Consider the following 17,565-nt stretch of genomic DNA (forward strand, 5'->3'; position numbering starts at 1 on the left):
ATAAACAGCAGAATTTTTAGTGGATTAAATCAGTGGTCACCAACTGGTAGTCCATGGACCACTGGTGGTCCGCGAGAAAATTTTGGTGGTCGTAGAAAAATTATTTGCATTTCTTATATTGCTCTAAATACTATTTATCTTTTTAAAAATTCATATTAGTGGTCCGCGGGATTTAAAATTATGAATTTAGTGCCCTGAGGTCTGAAAGATTGGTGAACCCTGGATTAAATTAAACATTGTCCCTTTATTGACCAGTCGCAGACGGTCCCTTTATTGACCGGTCGCAGACGGTGTTGGCAGGGGGGCAGAGATCGGCTGTGAGGCGCCTCTTATGTGGGGTGCCACAGGGGTCGGTTCTCTCGCCTGTCCTGTTCAACATCTATATGAAGCCGCTGGGTGAGTTCATCTGTGGTTTTGGGGTGCGGTGTCATCTGTACGCTGATGATACACAGCTGTACATCTCCACCCCTAACCACCCCAACGAAGCCGTTGAAGTGATGTCCCGGTGCCTGGAGGTCATGCGGGTCTGGATGGGGAAAAACAGGCTCCGAATCAACCCTTCCAAGACCGAGTGGCTGTGGATGCCGGCATTCCGGTACAATCAGCTGATTCCATCGCTGACTGTGGAGGGCGAGTTATTGGCCCCCACGGAGAAGGTCTGCAATCTAGGCGTTCTTCTGGATGCACGGCTGTCATTAGAAGAGCATATGACGGCTGTCACCAGAGGAGCTTTTTATCAGGTCCACCTGATATGCCAGTTGCGTCCCTTCTTGGATCGGGATTCCCTATGCACAGTCACTCACGCCCTCGTCACTTCCCGCCTGGACTACTGCAACGCTCTCTACATAGGGCTCCCCTTGAAGAGCACCCGGAGGCTCCAACTGGTTCAGAATGCAGCCGCGTGGGTGATAGAGGGAGCGACTCGAGCTCCCATATAACACCCCTCCTGCGCAGGCTGCATTGGCTTCCGGTGGTCTTCTGGGTGCAATTTAAGGTGTTAGTTATCACCTTTAAAGCGTTCCATGGCATAGGACCAGGTTATTTACGGGACCGCCTGCTGCTACCAGTGGCCTCCTATCGACCAGTGCGCTCCCATAGGGAGGACCTCCTCAGGGTGCCGTTGGCCAGACAATGTCGACTGGTGACCCCCTAGGGGGAGGGCCTTCTCTGTGGGGGCTCCAGCCCTATGGAACGAGCTGCCTCCAGGGCTACGCCAACTTCCTGACCTCTGGACCTTTCGGTGCGAGCTGAAGATGTTTTTATTCCATCGCGCAGGACTGGCCTAATAGTTTTAATGGGTGTTTTATTGGTTTTATAGTTTTCAGCCAATTATTAGTCTTTTAAATTTGTTTTTAATTTTTATACTTGTTGTTTTATCTGGCTGTAAACTGCCCTGAGTCCTTTGGGAGAAGGGTGGTATAAAAATTGGAATAAATAAATAAATAAATATTGGTATGTGTTTGGCTATTAATTGTTCTCAGATCTGCTAACCAAGCAATATTTACATTGTGTTTTTGTTTGACTGACTGGCTGATTGATTATATTCATTTACTCAAAAATGAAGGTTGATGCCACTTGTAGATAGTTGATATTTTGAATAAGAAATGAAATGATTTCAGCAGGAGTTAAACACTTAAAATATTTCTTACAGAAACCAATGGGCTCAATTAGTATGCCATTTATTTTTCAATGAACATGGAATGAAGCAAATGTAAATTTAAAAGTGGCATTCAGAAGGCAATATTGCATGCAATTTGTGTGTATGTGGGGTGGGGGACTTCTATAATTACCTACCTCATTTACCTTATTGCAAATGAAATAGAAACCCAGAAACATTTAGGCCAATGTAGTCAGTTCATGATGTAAATTATCCTTCATAAAGATTTATAAAAAAACAGATTTGGAAAAGTCCAAAAGTACAGTATCCTGCACAAAGATCTAAAGTAGGGGTGTCAAACTCCCGGTCCGTGGGCCAGATGCGTCATGCACTGGCCATGGCCACACCCAGTTTAGCAAAGGGGGAAAAAGTCACAATACATCACGTGATGCTGCCGTGTAGACTCAAGTTTGACACCCCTGACCTAAAGGATTTCTTAGCACTATCCTTATCTTCTAGTCACTTGCTTGTAAAATGCAGACTTCAATGAGCAATCAGCAGGGAACACGATTGATAAATGGCTTTGCAAAACAGCTGGTTCCTAATGAACCAAGACAGCTAAGAAAGTTATAGTCTACTGTATGTGTTTAGAAAACTATGTCTATATTACTGTACCTGTTTACTTACCCTCTGTAATATTGTCAAAAAGTGAAAGCACATGGATTGACTTTCTCTCCCATGGAGACAATAGCTGATATATCCATGTATTAGGGCTGTTCTAACACAATCAATATTTGTTAAATATTTGTTAATTAATCCAATAACAACAATTATAAGCTCACACATTTTCTCTTATTTTTAGAAATAGTTATTTCAATTATTACATGTATCACATGAGTACAATTAGCTACATCAGGTTCAATAACACAATTTCAGCATTCTTAGATAATTTTGATAATTAATGCACATTTTTATCATACTATATTTTATACCTATATAAAATCTTTATATCTGCTTTTTTGGAAAGTTTTAAGTGTCTTTATGTTAACAGAATCTTTATAAAATATATCTTAGTATATTCTCCCAATCATATCTGAATGTGGTTGTGACTGAAAATATGTGGTTGAAAGGATTGAATTTTTTACTGTTATAATTTTATAGATAATTTTATAAAATGATGTACTCTAGGTATATGCCACCATCAAAATTGCCTAGTTCAAATTAATGTTGGAAATGTGAACAACATGAAAAACCAGATGAGACGTTTTATTAAGTTTGTTGGATGTGTAAAAAAGCTAGAAAATTATGATTCAAATATACACACTGATTTAGAAGAAGTTAAAGATTAATATGAAATGGAGACTAGACGTTTTTCTCTGGGATTGATGGAAATATTCGGCCCTATCCACAATGGAGGAATGGTTGGTGAAGATGATGCAACTTGTTGAAATGGCTAAATTGGCTACTTTGATAAGATAAAAAACAGATCTTAATTTATTGCTGACGGGAAACCTCTTATGGACTTCTGAAGAGAGTTAAATTGTAACTATAGAGTAAGAGGTAAATTTGTAATTGTGCTTATAACTATTATAAAGGAGATACTATCTTTTTTCTTTGTTTTCTATTTTGCGTTTACTATCTTATCTTTCTTAAAATTTTAGCTTTTTCTTTGATTCTTTTTCTACACTTTTTTCTTACTTTATATTAATATGTATTAGTTTTTATATTCCTTTAAAAATATTTAATAAAATTATTAAAAAATGAATGTTGCTTGATTAAAGGAATGAATACATTAAGAGCGATACGACAGAATGGATCATGCTTCCTATGCCCTCAAATAGGTCTCAAAGACTACCTGCCTCTCTTTGGGCAAAAATAATTTGCCAGATCCTGGACTACATAGAAATTACTCTTATACGAGTGAACTGGAGGTTTATGAAATTAAACCAGCCATTCTGAAAAATCTTTCATTCAAAAATAGATGCATTTTCTTGATGTTATAATATAACAACAGAGTTGGAAGGGACCTTGGAGGCCTTCTAGTCTAACCCCCTGCCCAGGCAGGAAACCCTACACCATCTCAGTCAAATGGTTATCCAACATTTTCTTAAAAATTTCCAGTGTTGAAGCATGTTCAATACTTAGAACTACAAGAGTTTACAGGACATGAGCATGGACAAGATAAGGAGAGATAAGGATTACAAATGCTCATTTGCTTTGAAGTTATGATATCTATCTAGGTAGAATTCATGGTTGTAAAGTGTCAGCTGAAAGTGTGTGCTGCCACTTGGTTCAAATATGAAGGGTGTTTTACATTTCTTCAGCTTTGTACATTTACGTCATCTCCTGATAAACCAATGATTGTGTTTTCTGTTTGAACAGCATCCCTATCAGAAATCAATTAATTTAGCTAACTATTCTGTGCAAAATCCTGGTCAAAATTTACAGCTAATGTAAAGCCAAGCAATACTTGAACATTTTAAAATGAGCTTTTCCTTACAGATTCTTGATCATAGAAATGTTTCAGAACTGCACGCCATTTTATTCTCCTCTTTAGCAATCCATTTACACGTTGAGGTGCACACATGAAGCATATCCAGGTAGTTGTTTTTTTTATTTTTTCTGCACACCCAGGATAAACAAGGGTGTCCACACATTCTTCACAAAAGCATCTAAATAAATTTAAAAATAAAATTGTTTAAAGGCACAAAGTATTATTATTTTCCTGTTTGTGTTCCCTGAACAGCTGAGCCTTGCTGCATTCTGTTAAGTACATCTGGCCTTTATATAATATCGTTTACTTGTCCCAAGAAGTGCTATTAAAATACCTTTGAGGTATTTTGTATGTTTGGCTATTCAAGAGTATACAAAAGGCTTTTAAAATCTATTACAAAACTTTGGTACACACCTTAGTATGGCAGAGGTCAAGGAAGAAGCACACTTTAAGTCCCAGCACACTTTGCCACTGACAGTGCTGATTGGGGTTCCTAAACTCAATAGTTCAGGAATATCTAGAGGTTTATATAGTTTTATCTGTATTAGAGTTACTAACTGTCAAGAAATGTGACCTGACTAGAGAATAGTCTTAACTGTAAACATTAGTTGATAGCAGTGGTGGAATTCAATTTTTTTTATACTGTGGGCATGGCTTGGTGGGCATGGCTTGGTGGGCATGGTAGGGGAAGGATACTGCAGAATCTTCATTCCTTCCCCACTCCAGGGGGAAGGATATTGCAAAAACTCCATTCCCACCCCACTCTAGGGCCAGCCAGAGGTGGTATTTGCCGGTTCTCCGAATTACTCAAAATTTCTGCTACCAGTTCTCCAGAACCTGTCAGAACCTACTGAATAGCATCCCTGGTTGATAGGGTTTTTTTACATGATGGTTCCTTCCCTGTTAGAAATCACTTTCTACTTCATAACACTTTGCTGTCAAATAAGCACACCCCGCAAAATAGAGTAATATTATGATATGAATTGAAAAGCAACAGAAATCAGAAAAAAATAGAGGTTTCATGAATGTAATTTGGTTAACTGGATAGAACTGCAATTAAGGTAGAATATTAACCCTTTTTATATTAAAAGTAATAGTAAATTATTACTACTGCTATCATGCTCAACTTCCCATGTAGACATTTTGATGGTTTTAATAAATAAGATATCACATCAGTGGTGGGTTGCTACTGGTTCTCCCCGGTTCTTACGAACTGGTAGTAAACATTTTGAGTAGTTCGGAGAACTGGTAAGTGCCACCCCTGCCTGGCCCCGCCCCCAATCTATTGCTGCCTCCTGCCTCCCAGCTGATCAGCTAGAAGGAAAAAATCAAGACTCACTTGACAAAGAAGAGAAAAAAAACAAGACACCATCGCTTTAAATTGAGAAGCCAAAAAGCAGCTGCTGGAAGGAGGTTTTCACTTGCAGAAGCGAAGTGACATTCAACCATTCGTTTCTGGGTCAGCTGAACAACAAACTGGATAAGAGGAGGAATTCTTATATGGTTCTATGTTTTTGAAGTTTTGGGGTTTGTGCAACATGGGCTTTGTGTTTCTAAAAAGATTTGGGTGATTTCCATTGTGAAATATCCTGTCTTGAATGAGTTTTCTGCCTGCTTGTAAATGGAACCAAACTTCTGGCTTCCACTTTCTATTATCTCTAAGGACCAGTAGCTGTTTTCTGCTTACAAAGTTTTCTTTATGCAGCTGGCAGGAATGTGGAATGAGTATCAGGCAGGTTCCTTGTTAGCAGCTTGATTTTTCCTTGCTTATGTGGGACCCTTTTCTTATGAGTAATATTTTATTTGGGAAATGAAGAGGGGGGAGTTTGATTCCTTCCCAGAGCAGATTAGTGGGGTGGGGAGGGAATGGGGATTTTGAAGTAACCTTCTCTGGAGTGGGGAGGGAATGGGGATTTTAGGCTTGCTGTCAAATATCAGCCGTAATACTAATGACTGTTTTGAACAATATACAGGTTGTATTACATGAATGGCTATTTTATATGTGAAATTATGACTGAAATCTATATAGGTTCACACTGTCAGGAAGTTTCTCCTTAGTTTTAGGTTGCTTCTGTCTTTGTTCAGTTTCCATCCATTGCTACTTGTTCTGTCTTCTGGTGCTTTGGAAAATACATTGCCCCCCCTTCTTTCTGGCAGCCCCTTAAAAGCCTGTTGCCTATCACACTCTTCGGCAAAGCATGTGAGCCATTTCCGCCTTTCAGTGGTCCATGAAAGTGCATCTATAGTATGTAGATAATAAAGTTGAAAAAAAGTGAACAACGTTTTTGAAGAACTATAGATACTTTGAGGCTGGGTGTGACAAGGAATGGCTGGGAGGGGAGGGGCCAGGTGAGGCACCCCTTGACGTGGGTGACATTGTGTTGCCCATGCCTACCCAGTCACATGACCATCAAGCCACACCCACAAAATAAGCCACGCCCACAGAACTAGTAGTAAAAAAAATTAGAACCCACCCCTGTAACACATACACCATCAAATCGAATAAAGTAAAAGAATGTTTTATTCCCTCCACTTCCATTTAAAGTCTCATTGCAAGACAAAGACCTCTTCAGCTTCACACTTTGTAGCATTTTAAACTTTCATTTGTAGCATTTGGATACTGCTCACTTGTGACATGCTGAATGATCACACATTATTAGAGATTTGCCCCAGCAGCAAATGGTACAATCAGCTTGGTAGCCATCATCATCACACAGGAAGAATCTTTCCAAAAACTTTTCCTTATAAAAAGAAAAAGGACATAAAACATATTTCATAATACTATTTTAATTCATAATACTATTTACTGAATATTGTATGAATGTAATTCGTAATATTGTTTACTTGTAATTCACACAGGCATAAGCTTTAGCCAGTCATAAAACAACACTTTAAAATACTGTAGGCTAAAATTATTAGTCTCATTTTATAAGTAGGTAGTGGTCTGAGTATAGTTTATTTAGAAAGACTACTGGGATTGTTAGACATTTCCAGTAATGCTGTAAATGCCTACTGTACTAATACTAAATAGGTATTACAAATAATACCAACACCTCTGATCATTCCCACTAGCTTCTTCTATTGCTACTTCAGTTAGCATCAAGACGTCCATTTTAGTCTTATTTTCAAGGAACACGAATTGCTTCTCAGCCATATTGCTTTTTTGACCCAGGATCAAGATATAAAATTGAGTATCCTTAGCATTCTGATAACACCTGATCCTGTATTGATAGGTGACTTCTCCCAATAGTTTCATGTTTACAGCCTATTGAACAGAATTGGAGAAAGCCCTAAACCCTGTGGCTTCAGATATTTCAGGGGCCTGAGTTACATTCCCATCCATGTTGACTTAAACTGCCCCCTCAGAAAAGATGAGAAATACACAACACAATGCCCCCTGAGTCCTGAAGAATAACATGATTAATGGGAGGGGGGCACGTTTGCATGGGACGCTTCTGCGCAGAAGCATCTGGCCAGGTGGGTGGAGCCTCCCACTGCAGCTGCTACCAGTTTTCCCATTCTGGGGTGAACTGGTAGCAACCCACCACTGCCTTGCTACTGTATCTTGATCTCTGAGTTAAATGAACCCCATTAAGGGAAAATTTCCTTCTATATCGTTCTATATTTTCTTTTATATGCCTGACCTCTTGATTTTTCAGATTAAAACAAAGCAGAACAAATGAACAAAACAGAACTGTAGTGGCTTAATTTCAGGGTTAAATTATAACACAGCTTAGTTTTGAGACAGGATTCTGTAGGGTTGCTCAGAGCCCAATTAGCTATGGATTTGTCTGGAAAAGTAAGCAAAAGTTCTACCCAATAAAGCATGGATTGTCATCTGCAAGTTTTTGAACAGCATGCAAAGACCACACCAAAAAAAATAGTGGAAAAATTTGTGTAGTTTTCGCTTTATTTATATGAATTTAAATTTATTTATTTTATTTATTTGTTGCCCATTTTGCCGCAAGGTAGCTCTAGACGACTTACAAATTAAAAGCAAAAAACCCATACAAACACAAATATCTGTAGCAATAATAATACAAATTATGACTAAAAGATGAGAGGGAGGAAGCAGGATGTGCAGAAGGAAGGTGAAATATTTTTTTATCAAGCACCTCCAGCATGAAACTTCCCCATTGGAGCCCCAAGCTAACTGGCAGAGCCAGATCTTCAGGCTCTTTTGGGAGATCAGGAAGGTGGGAGTAGACCTCACCCAGGGGGCAAAATGTTCCGAAGGAGCCATATGGAAAAGCCTCTTCTACTGGAGGATCTATGATGACTCAACACCACTACCTCAAAGTGGATAGCGGGGGGGGGGATGGGACAGGGGGACAGGACACCCCCTGATGAGCTAGTAGTGTCAAGTTCTCCCATTCCATCTACTGGACCCCGCGAGCTGAAATTTACTTATTATTAAATATAGTAAATAAATAGGATTGCTTAATCTCAAGTTAATCACATTAAACATCACAGTAGCAAAAAAACAACTTTTGGAGTCTTCTGGAGGATTTCTGCAGTCTCCGGGTCTCAGATAGTGCATCTGGTAGCATAAGGCATAAGGCATACCTTATGAAATTTTGGGCTTAGACAATTTAGAACTTTGCCGTCTTCAGTCTGACCTAAGCATAGTACATAAAATCATCTGCTACAATGTCCTACCAGCCAATGAATACTTCAGCTTCAACCAAAACAATACAAGAGCACACAACAGGGGCTGTGATAGCTCAGGCTGTTAAGAAGCCTGTTATTAGAACACAGTAGCCTGCAATTACTGCAGGTTCAAGCCCGGCCCAAGGTTGACTCAGCCTTCCATCCTTATAAGGTAGGTAAAATGAGGACCCAGATTGTTGGGGGGGCAATAAGTTGACTTTGTAAAAAATATGCAAATAGAATGAGACTATTGCCTTACACACTGTAAGCCACCCTGAGTCTTCGGAGAAGGGCGGGATATAAATGTAAACAAAACAAAAAAAAAACCAGATACAAACTCATGGTAAACCGATCCAAACTAGACTGCAGAAAATACGACTTCAGTAACAGAGTTGTCAACGCCTGGAATGCACTACCTGACTCTGTAGTTTCTTCCCCAAATCCCCAAAACTTTTATTTTAGGTTGTCTACTGTAGACCTTACCCCATTCCTAAGAGGTCTGTAAGGGGCGTGCATAAGCACACCAGCGTGCCTACCGGCCCTGTCCTAATGTTTTCTTTTATTCATACCCTTTACATGAGTTTATAATTATGTTTACACTTGTATCTGTCATAAAATACATGCTTGATGAAAATAAATAAATAAAAATAAAATAAAATAAATAAAATCTCTGTGCCATAGAAGAAGGTAGCTTCTCTGCCATGGCTAGTAATTCTTACATTCCAGGGCCAGCAGAAAGATTCACTCTGTTGGATGAAGGCTATGGCTAAACTGAAAGAATAGAAGCAGAAGTTATCAAGTTTGTCAACTACTCACCGAACAAGGAGCACACATCCCTCCATGAAACAAAGGATGTTGAGTGTGAATCTCAAACCCTCCACAGCATATACAGATATCTTCAAACAAACAAAACCAAACCAGGAAAATTTAACTTTAGTAATCATTGCCATAGATTTCTGTGATTTGATAATGGGATTGAGCATTTAATAGGACACAGGAAGATTGGATTAAGACATAAACATCAATTGTTTAAAAAAGGGCTAATGCTGCTTCAGTAATAACCTTGTATAATATTAATATTTATTTATTTATTTATTAAATTTTTATACCGCCCTTCTCCCGAAGGACTCAGGGCGGTGTACAGCCAGAGATAAAACACGAAATATATACAATTAAAAAAACATTTAAAACATAGCAAATTACAAAAAGGCTGATAATTAAAAATTTAGTTTTAAAATTTTAGAAATATTAATAAAACCCCAAATTAAAATTTAACACTATTATGCCAGTCCCGCTTGGATGAATAAGTGTGTTTTTAGCTCACGACGGAAGGTCCGAAGATCAGGCACTTGACGTAAGCCAGGGGGAAGTTCGTTCCAGAGCGTCGATGCTCCCACAGAGAAGGCCCTACTCCTGGGGGCCGCCAGCCGACACTGTTTGGCGGACGGCACCCTGAGGAGACCCTCTCTGTGAGAGCGTACGGGTCGGGGGGAGGCATAGGGTAATAGAAAATACAAATGTATTTGTACCTAAAATGTGTATATATTGTAGGTCAAATAATCTATCAACATAAAATATATCATATACAGAGTACTTTTGAGTAACACCATCCATTGTCTTCAGGTCTCTTTTCTGTTGAATCTTTTTCTGTAAAAAGATTCTACAGAATCTTGATTTCTACATCAAAAAGATGTAGAATTCTACAAATTCTACAGAATTTGTTAGCAAAGATTAAGTTTTTTTTTATTGCGTCAATTTTCTTTGACAAAAATGAATAATTAAATGGGTATTGCACTGTATTAATTTATTTACAATCTAGGTGGAGGAAGGTCTACAGAATTCAGGCAACAATTCTACAAGCTGTAATAATAAAATATCTTTTAGAAGCCGTTTAACTGAGGATGGATATCCCATTAACAGCAATTCAGGAAAATACAGTAATAACAAAAACAATAATTGCATTAATAGTTAAAAACATTAATATCTCACCTTCAATATGCCTCTCATTATATTTCACTTCATGTGCAATATTTTCTACAGAAAAAAGAATAGGTACTTTTTACATAGAACTTCTGAATTAGTTTCCACTTGAATTAGTCTCTAATTCAGTATAAAACATATATTGAATAGAATGTCTGTTAATTATTTTCTCTAAATTCAGTACAATAGCATTTTTTTAAGGTTCTAAATGAGGAGGATCTTTCGGATCACAGGACAAATAGGCTCATACTCCACACCATTAAAATGCAGAATAGTAATAACAACACAATGAGTTTTTTGTCATTTGTCTTCTACCGCCACATCCTACAGATACTTCTGCTTGTCAGTTTCTTCCTATAGGTCAAAAGCCTTTTCTGCTTCATGTTGTGCTTCATGTTGTACAGGTAGTCCCTTGTTTAGCAACTGTTTCATGTAGCAACTGATTGCAATTATAACAGTGATGAAAAAGTAACTTTGTAATCAATCCTTACATTTGCAAAATTAACAAGTCTGTAAAAGAAAGCTAACCTGAAGTAAGATCATAAGCAGAGTTATGGTTTCACTTAGTAATTGCTTCACTTAATTACCAAGTTGCCAGTTCCAATTGTGGTTGCTAAACAAAGACTACCTGTAGTGCAAAATTGCAGTCAATATACTCAGAGCCCATGGATGCAAAGTTTAGTTGCTATTCAAGGTGCATCGAGCAGAAGAAATGGTAATTCATCTTGGGAAAAACAAAATTAGGTATTACCTTTGCTTAACTTAGAGGTGCTTATTTCTTCCACAGAACTTGTAGAAATGTCAAGATCAGAACTGTAGCTGTCTACTGATACAGATAAAAGTATAATGAGGGAAAATAAATTTCTTACATTATATAGTAGTTTAAGTAAGTAAGATATTAAAGCACTGTCATTTGTGAGTATGTAAAATCTCTCAGAATTAAGTTGAATTTCAGATCAAACTTACACTTGTGATAGGCTCCAAGAGCCAGAATTATCAGCCAAAAGGCCTATGTTTATGCTGTATGGGAAATCTAGAAGTCTGGAACCACATTGACGAAGTCTGATAAAAATAATCAATTTATTTGAACTGTAGCAATTAGTCCACTTTATTCCTCCTGGAAACATGTTTGAACTTGGAGAGGTTTTGGGAATACCTTCTTCTAGAAAATGTAATGGAAGCATATCACAATTATGCCTGAAAGTTATCAATGTAGAGAAATAATAAGTGAATCCTTCAGCCATCTTTTTTTGAGCTAATTCTCTGTCCCAACTCTATACCAATATGTCCACATCATGAGCAGCAATGTGTGCCAGTCATTGTTTTATAGGTTATATAGTGGTCTAGATTTGTTGGATCACAACTCTAATAAAAAAATAAACAGATTATGTTATGTATCTTTAAATGTTTTGGCGGGAAACAAGCACGTTGCTGATTGGTTGAAGCCGCCGGTTAAACAGTATATAAGGAGAGGTTTTTCCCCAGCCAGGTTGCTGGGTTCACCCTATATTAAAGAGCTGTTGTCACTACCCTGGTCTCCAGCCTCGTTACTTCCCGAACTTAACACTGGCGACGAGGATGGGATCTCGAGGCTAAGGAGCACCAGAACCGAGCTGAAGCACGGAGGAACCGAACCCAGCAAACCCAGGGCAGAAGCGGAGATGGCCAGTTACACTCCGCCCGCGCCGTTTGACCCAGCCAGAGAAATGGGAACGACATGACCCGTTTGAGCTTCCTAGAAGCAAACGAACTGCAAGGAGTTCCAGACAACCGCAAAAGGGCATATTTCTTGAGCCACTGCGGTCCCGAGGTCATTGACATCGCGGAAGCCCTGGCAGAGCCAACGCCGGTACAATCGGTATCGTGGCAAACTCTGCAAACCCTGCTAAAAAACCATTTCGCGCCAACGCCGTCCAAATACGTGCGGCGTTTTGAATTTGGAGAGCGCCGACAGCTGAGGCGAATCCATCAGCGACTACATGGCCGCCCTACGGAAAGCCTCCAAAGACTGTGGGTACCGAGACCTGGACGAGGCGCTGCTGGAGCAACTCATCCGTGGGGTCAGAGACATGCGTTTGCGGAGGCGGCTGCTATCAAAAAGCAATCTAACGCTGGCAAACGCTCTGGACGAAGCCAGAGCGCATGAAATGTCCACCCAAGCGGCGGAGACCCTGCAAAAGCCACTCACACCGAAGGCGAGCACAAAATCAACCCCGGTGCACCAAGAAGAGATCCAGACCGAATCAGACGGCGAGGATGAGGAAGGGGTTTGTCGTACCGAGAAACGTGGCAAAGAAGACCGGGAGGAATGCGGAAGTTGCGGAGGACAACACCCGCGTCAACAATGCAAATTCAAGGACGCTACATGTCGGCGGTGCGAGAAGAAGGGGCACCTGGCTCAAGTCTGTCGAGCACCCCAACCTTCCCGCCGAAAATTCAAACCAACCAATCAGAGCGCGGGATCGGCAAGGCGACCCGTGATTGGCTCAAACAAAAAAGGCGCGAACTTGAATCGAACGACCGTGATCATAGGCCGCGCCGCAACCAAGGTGGAGAAGAAAATCTTCACCAAACCCAAAATAGAAGGAGTGCCGTGCCGACTAGAAGTGGACACCGGGTCAGCGATCACAATCATGTCCTGGGACACTTTTGCGAAAGCTTTGCCAACAGTAGCAAAACGAAACCTGCAAACACAACGGCTACGAGTCCACGACTATCAAGGGAATCGCATCCCTGTTCGAGGGACCACCTCCGTCCGAGTCGAGTACGGACCACACAAGAAGACCCTGCCCATCACGATCGTCGAAGGGACCCTGCCAAGTTTGTTGGGACTAGACTGGTTCCGTGCATTGGGCATGGGAGTGACTGGCATCTACCGAAGTGACGTTAACCTTAAAGATGCACTCATGAGTGAATTCGAAGATGTGTTCAAGGACTGCCTGGGCAAGTACAAGGGGACCCCTATTTCCTTCAATCTAGACCCCAGGTAGCCCCTATCCGGATAAAAGCAAGGAGGTCCCTTTGCCCTTAAGCCCAAGATTGATAGGAGATAGACAAGTTAATAAGGCAGGGGATACTGGTGCCAGTCGATCATGCCAAATGGGAGACGCCAATCGTCACCCCAGTGAAACCAGATGGGTCAGTTAGAATCTGCGCTGATTACAAGGCGACGTTAAACAAAGCCTTACAAAAAGCGCTTACCCAGTTCCGTGGTGCAACACTTGCTGCACTCGTTGGGACAAGGGCAAGTTTTGCTAAATTAGATTTGGCACAAGCCTATCAACAACTACCCGTGAGCGCAGCCACAGCGAAGCCCAAACGATTGTAACTCACAGGGGGGCATTCAAGTGTACCCGGTTGCAGTTTGGGGTGAGTGTGGCACCAGGTCTATTTCAAAATTTAATGGAGCGACTTCTGCAAGGGCTCCCCAGGGTAGTTCCCTATTTTGATGATGTGTTGGTGTCGGCAGAAAATTTAGAGGAACTGGGGGAGCGTCTGAGAAAAGTTTTGGGCATTTTCCGGTCAGCCGGTCTAAAGGTTAAAGTGAACAAATGCCAAATAGGGGTAGAATCCGTAGAATTCTTGGGCTACAGAATAGACAAGAGGAATTCACCCACTGAGAGCAAGGTCAAGGCAATCAGAAAAGCCCCAGCGCCAAAAAACAAAACAGAGCTACAGGCATTCCTGGGTCTAATCAACTTTTACGCGGTCTTTTTAAAAAATAAGGCAACCGTTGCCGAGCCGCTACATAAGTTGCTGGGAAAGAATGCTGTTTGGTCTTGGGGAAAGCCGGAAGCTAGGGCTTTCGAAGCAGTAAAAAACCTACTCTCGAGCGATAGTTTGCTGATCCAGTATCATAGCTCATTGCCATTGGTTCTAGTATGTGACGCTTCCCCTTACGGGGTAGGGGCTGTGCTCAGCCACAGGCTGCCGAATGGCACAGAAGCCCCAATAGCCTTCTATTCCAGAACGATGTCCTCAACAGAGAGGAACTATAGCCAGTTGGATAAAGAAGCCCTAGCTATAGTGTCAGGGGTAAAGAAGTTTCACGAATACGTGTTTGGCAGAGACTTTGAAATTGTTACAGACCATAGACCACTGTTAGGATTATTGGCTGGCGACCGCCCAACGCCGGTGGCACTTTCACCCCGATTGACCAGATGGACTATCTTTTTGGCTGCTTACTCCTACAAGCTGCAGCATCGACCAGGAAAAGACCTGGGGCATGCGGACGCATTAAGCAGATGCCCACTGCCAGGGGCAATCGAGGACCCCACCCCGGGGGCACCTGTACTATTGGTTGACTCTCTGGGCTCTGGCCCAGTCACATCTAAGGAGGTGGCTCGGGCATCATACCGGGACATTACCTTAAGAACTGTACTGGGTTGGGTACAAGAGGGTGGCCGCTGCGCCGGGCGGCGTTTAAGGAATTTGTAAGAAGCGGGGGAAACTCTCGGCTCAAGGGGGGTGCCTGCTATGGGGCGATCGAGTGGTGATCCCGGAGAAATTGAGGGAAAAGGTATTGGACCTTCTCCACGAGGGTCACCCAGGGATCGTAAGGATGAAGGGGCTAGCGAGAAGCTATGTGTGGTGGCCATTGATGGACTCAGAAATTGCTGAGAGGGTAGGGAAATGCCTGGCCTGCCAGGAATCCAGGCCACTACCCCCGACGGCCCCAGTCAGGAATGGGAAAAACCCCAAGGGCCCTGGTCAAGAATCCACATCGATTTCGCCGGCCCCTTCCACGGCCAAACCTTCTTAGTGGTAGTCGACGCTTTCTCTAAATGGTTGGAAATCATTCTCATGAGGTCCATGACAGCCGAGGCGGTAATCGCAGCCCTGCGACACCTATTTGCAACCCACGGGTTGCCCGACACGCTAGTATCCGATAACGGCCCGCAATTCACGGCAACCCAGTTTGAGGAATACTTGGCAGATGAGGGCATCCGACATGCCCTCTCTGCGCCCTTCCACCCTGCGTCGAATGGCCTTGCAGAGCGTTCCGTCCGGAGCGCTAAAGAGGCATTGTCCAGACTCAAGCCAGGCGACTGGCAAACAAAGATAGATTTCTTTCTGGCCGTTCAGCATAGAACCCCCAGCACTGCAACAGGCAGAAGCCCCGCCGAACTATTGATGGGACGGAAACTCCGGTGCCCACTAGACCGTTTAAATCCCCACTACACACCAGAGGGTTATAAGGGGGAATTAGAAAAAACTAGAGAAATGGGCATAGGCGACCGAGTGTGGGCCCGCAACTATGGGGACGGCCCAAGTTGGCTAGCAGGGCAAATCATAAAAGCAACCGGTCCAAAGTCATACTTGGTTGAGTTAAAAGACAACCGAGTATGGAGGCGCCACATAGATCAAATCAGAAAAAGAATAACCAAACAATCCGAACTCAATGAAACAGACCCTGACCACACATTATTTGAATCCACAGCTGATTTAAACCCGGGAGAGGCGCAAGACTTAGCTGAGTCCCCAGAGGTCCAGCGACGCCATCAGGTTCCCTTTGGAAACAGCAGGGACGACTCTGCAAGTAATCCAAGGCCGGATGGCCTAGAAAAAGAGTCTGCAAGTAATCCAGGGCCGGATGGCCTAGAGAAAGAGCTGGGAGGAGCAAACAGCCCCTCCGACCAGCTCAACCCACTCCCAAGGACTGAACCGCGCAGGTCCGAAAGAATCAGGAGACGCCCAGGTTATTTGCGTGACTACGTCGAAAAATAACATGTAAATAATATGTAAATATAGGTAAAGTGTTTTCTGGGAGGGGAGGAGTGTTATGTATCTTTAAATGTTTTGGCGGGAAACAAGCACGTTGCTGATTGGTTGAAGCCGCCGGTTAAACAGTATATAAGGAGAGGTTTTTCCCCAGCCAGGTTGCTGGGTTCACCCTATATTAAAGAGCTGTTGTCACTACCCTGGTCTCCAGCCTCGTTACTTCCCGAACTTAACAGATTATGATGTCTGGGGATGATGGAAGTTGCAATCTAGTTCAGTATTTCTTAACCTTGGCAATTTTAAAATGTCTGGACTTCAACACACAGAAATTTGGCTTATCTAGAAGTCACCAAGCTGAGAAAAGCACAGATATTTCAATACATTATCAATTTCACTTGCTATCCAAAGCAGGGAAGTAGCCACATTTTCCTATAGGATGGTGCAACAGAATTCTTAGAAAAGTCTGAAAGCCAAGATGGTGGCAATGGAGGAAGCATTGTTACATCCTGGGGAGAAAAGTTGCTATTAAACTAAAATAAAATAGTAGTAGGAGAGGTGTTGAGGGAAAAATAAGTCATATAAAAAGAAAAAAAGACTGGAGAAAGGAAAAGAAGAGGAAGATTGGAGAAATTAGGAGGAAACCGCCACCAAGGGCAGCAGTCCACAGCAAACTTTGCCTGCTGAGAGAACTTTGCCCAGCTGCACCGGAGAGGCCTACCCAAAAGACTGGAGGCCCATTGAAGTGTGGTGAGAGGGGGAGCAAACCAACTGTGGGCAGCAAAACAAACTGGCAGAGAACAAAGAGGTAAGCCTGTGAGCGAGTGGGCCAGCTGCAGTTCAGAGAGGAGAACCCAACCCAACCCACTCTGATGGAGTCTCACTGGTGCTGAGCAATTGATGATGCCTGGAAGTTATGGCTGCACCAAACACAGAAGAGCAAGTATCTTATTTATCTTCTGCTCATGTCACCTCTTAATGTCTATCTTTTATCACAGCTTTTAAATCCTGCTTAGAAAAAGTCATTACTTGCGTTTGGCCCAAGCAGACCGGCAGGAGGTGTTCCTTCCATTGAACTGACAGAGATGATCTCAGGAAAACGTCTATCCTCGAATGTCAAAGCTGA

At 42.0% G+C, this 17,565-nt stretch overlaps 1 protein-coding gene across 1 annotated transcript in view; it reads right to left on the bottom strand.

Moving 5' to 3' along the window:
- The window catches only part of DNMT3L (DNA methyltransferase 3 like), a 42,086-nt gene that overhangs the window by 12,619 nt on the left and 11,902 nt on the right, over positions 1-17,565 (bottom strand). The window contains exons 2-8 of the mRNA XM_058186442.1: positions 17,469-17,561; positions 11,473-11,547; positions 10,731-10,775; positions 9,558-9,637; positions 6,720-6,832; positions 4,098-4,269; positions 2,285-2,375 (exon numbers count right to left, since the gene is read on the bottom strand). Coding sequence (XP_058042425.1) covers positions 2,285-2,375; positions 4,098-4,269; positions 6,720-6,832; positions 9,558-9,637; positions 10,731-10,775; positions 11,473-11,547; positions 17,469-17,561 — 669 coding nt within the window. The remainder of the gene's footprint in view (positions 1-2,284; positions 2,376-4,097; positions 4,270-6,719; positions 6,833-9,557; positions 9,638-10,730; positions 10,776-11,472; positions 11,548-17,468; positions 17,562-17,565) is intronic.

Source organism: Ahaetulla prasina, chromosome 5, assembly GCF_028640845.1.
Source record: "Ahaetulla prasina isolate Xishuangbanna chromosome 5, ASM2864084v1, whole genome shotgun sequence".
NCBI lineage: Eukaryota > Metazoa > Chordata > Lepidosauria > Squamata > Colubridae > Ahaetulla > Ahaetulla prasina.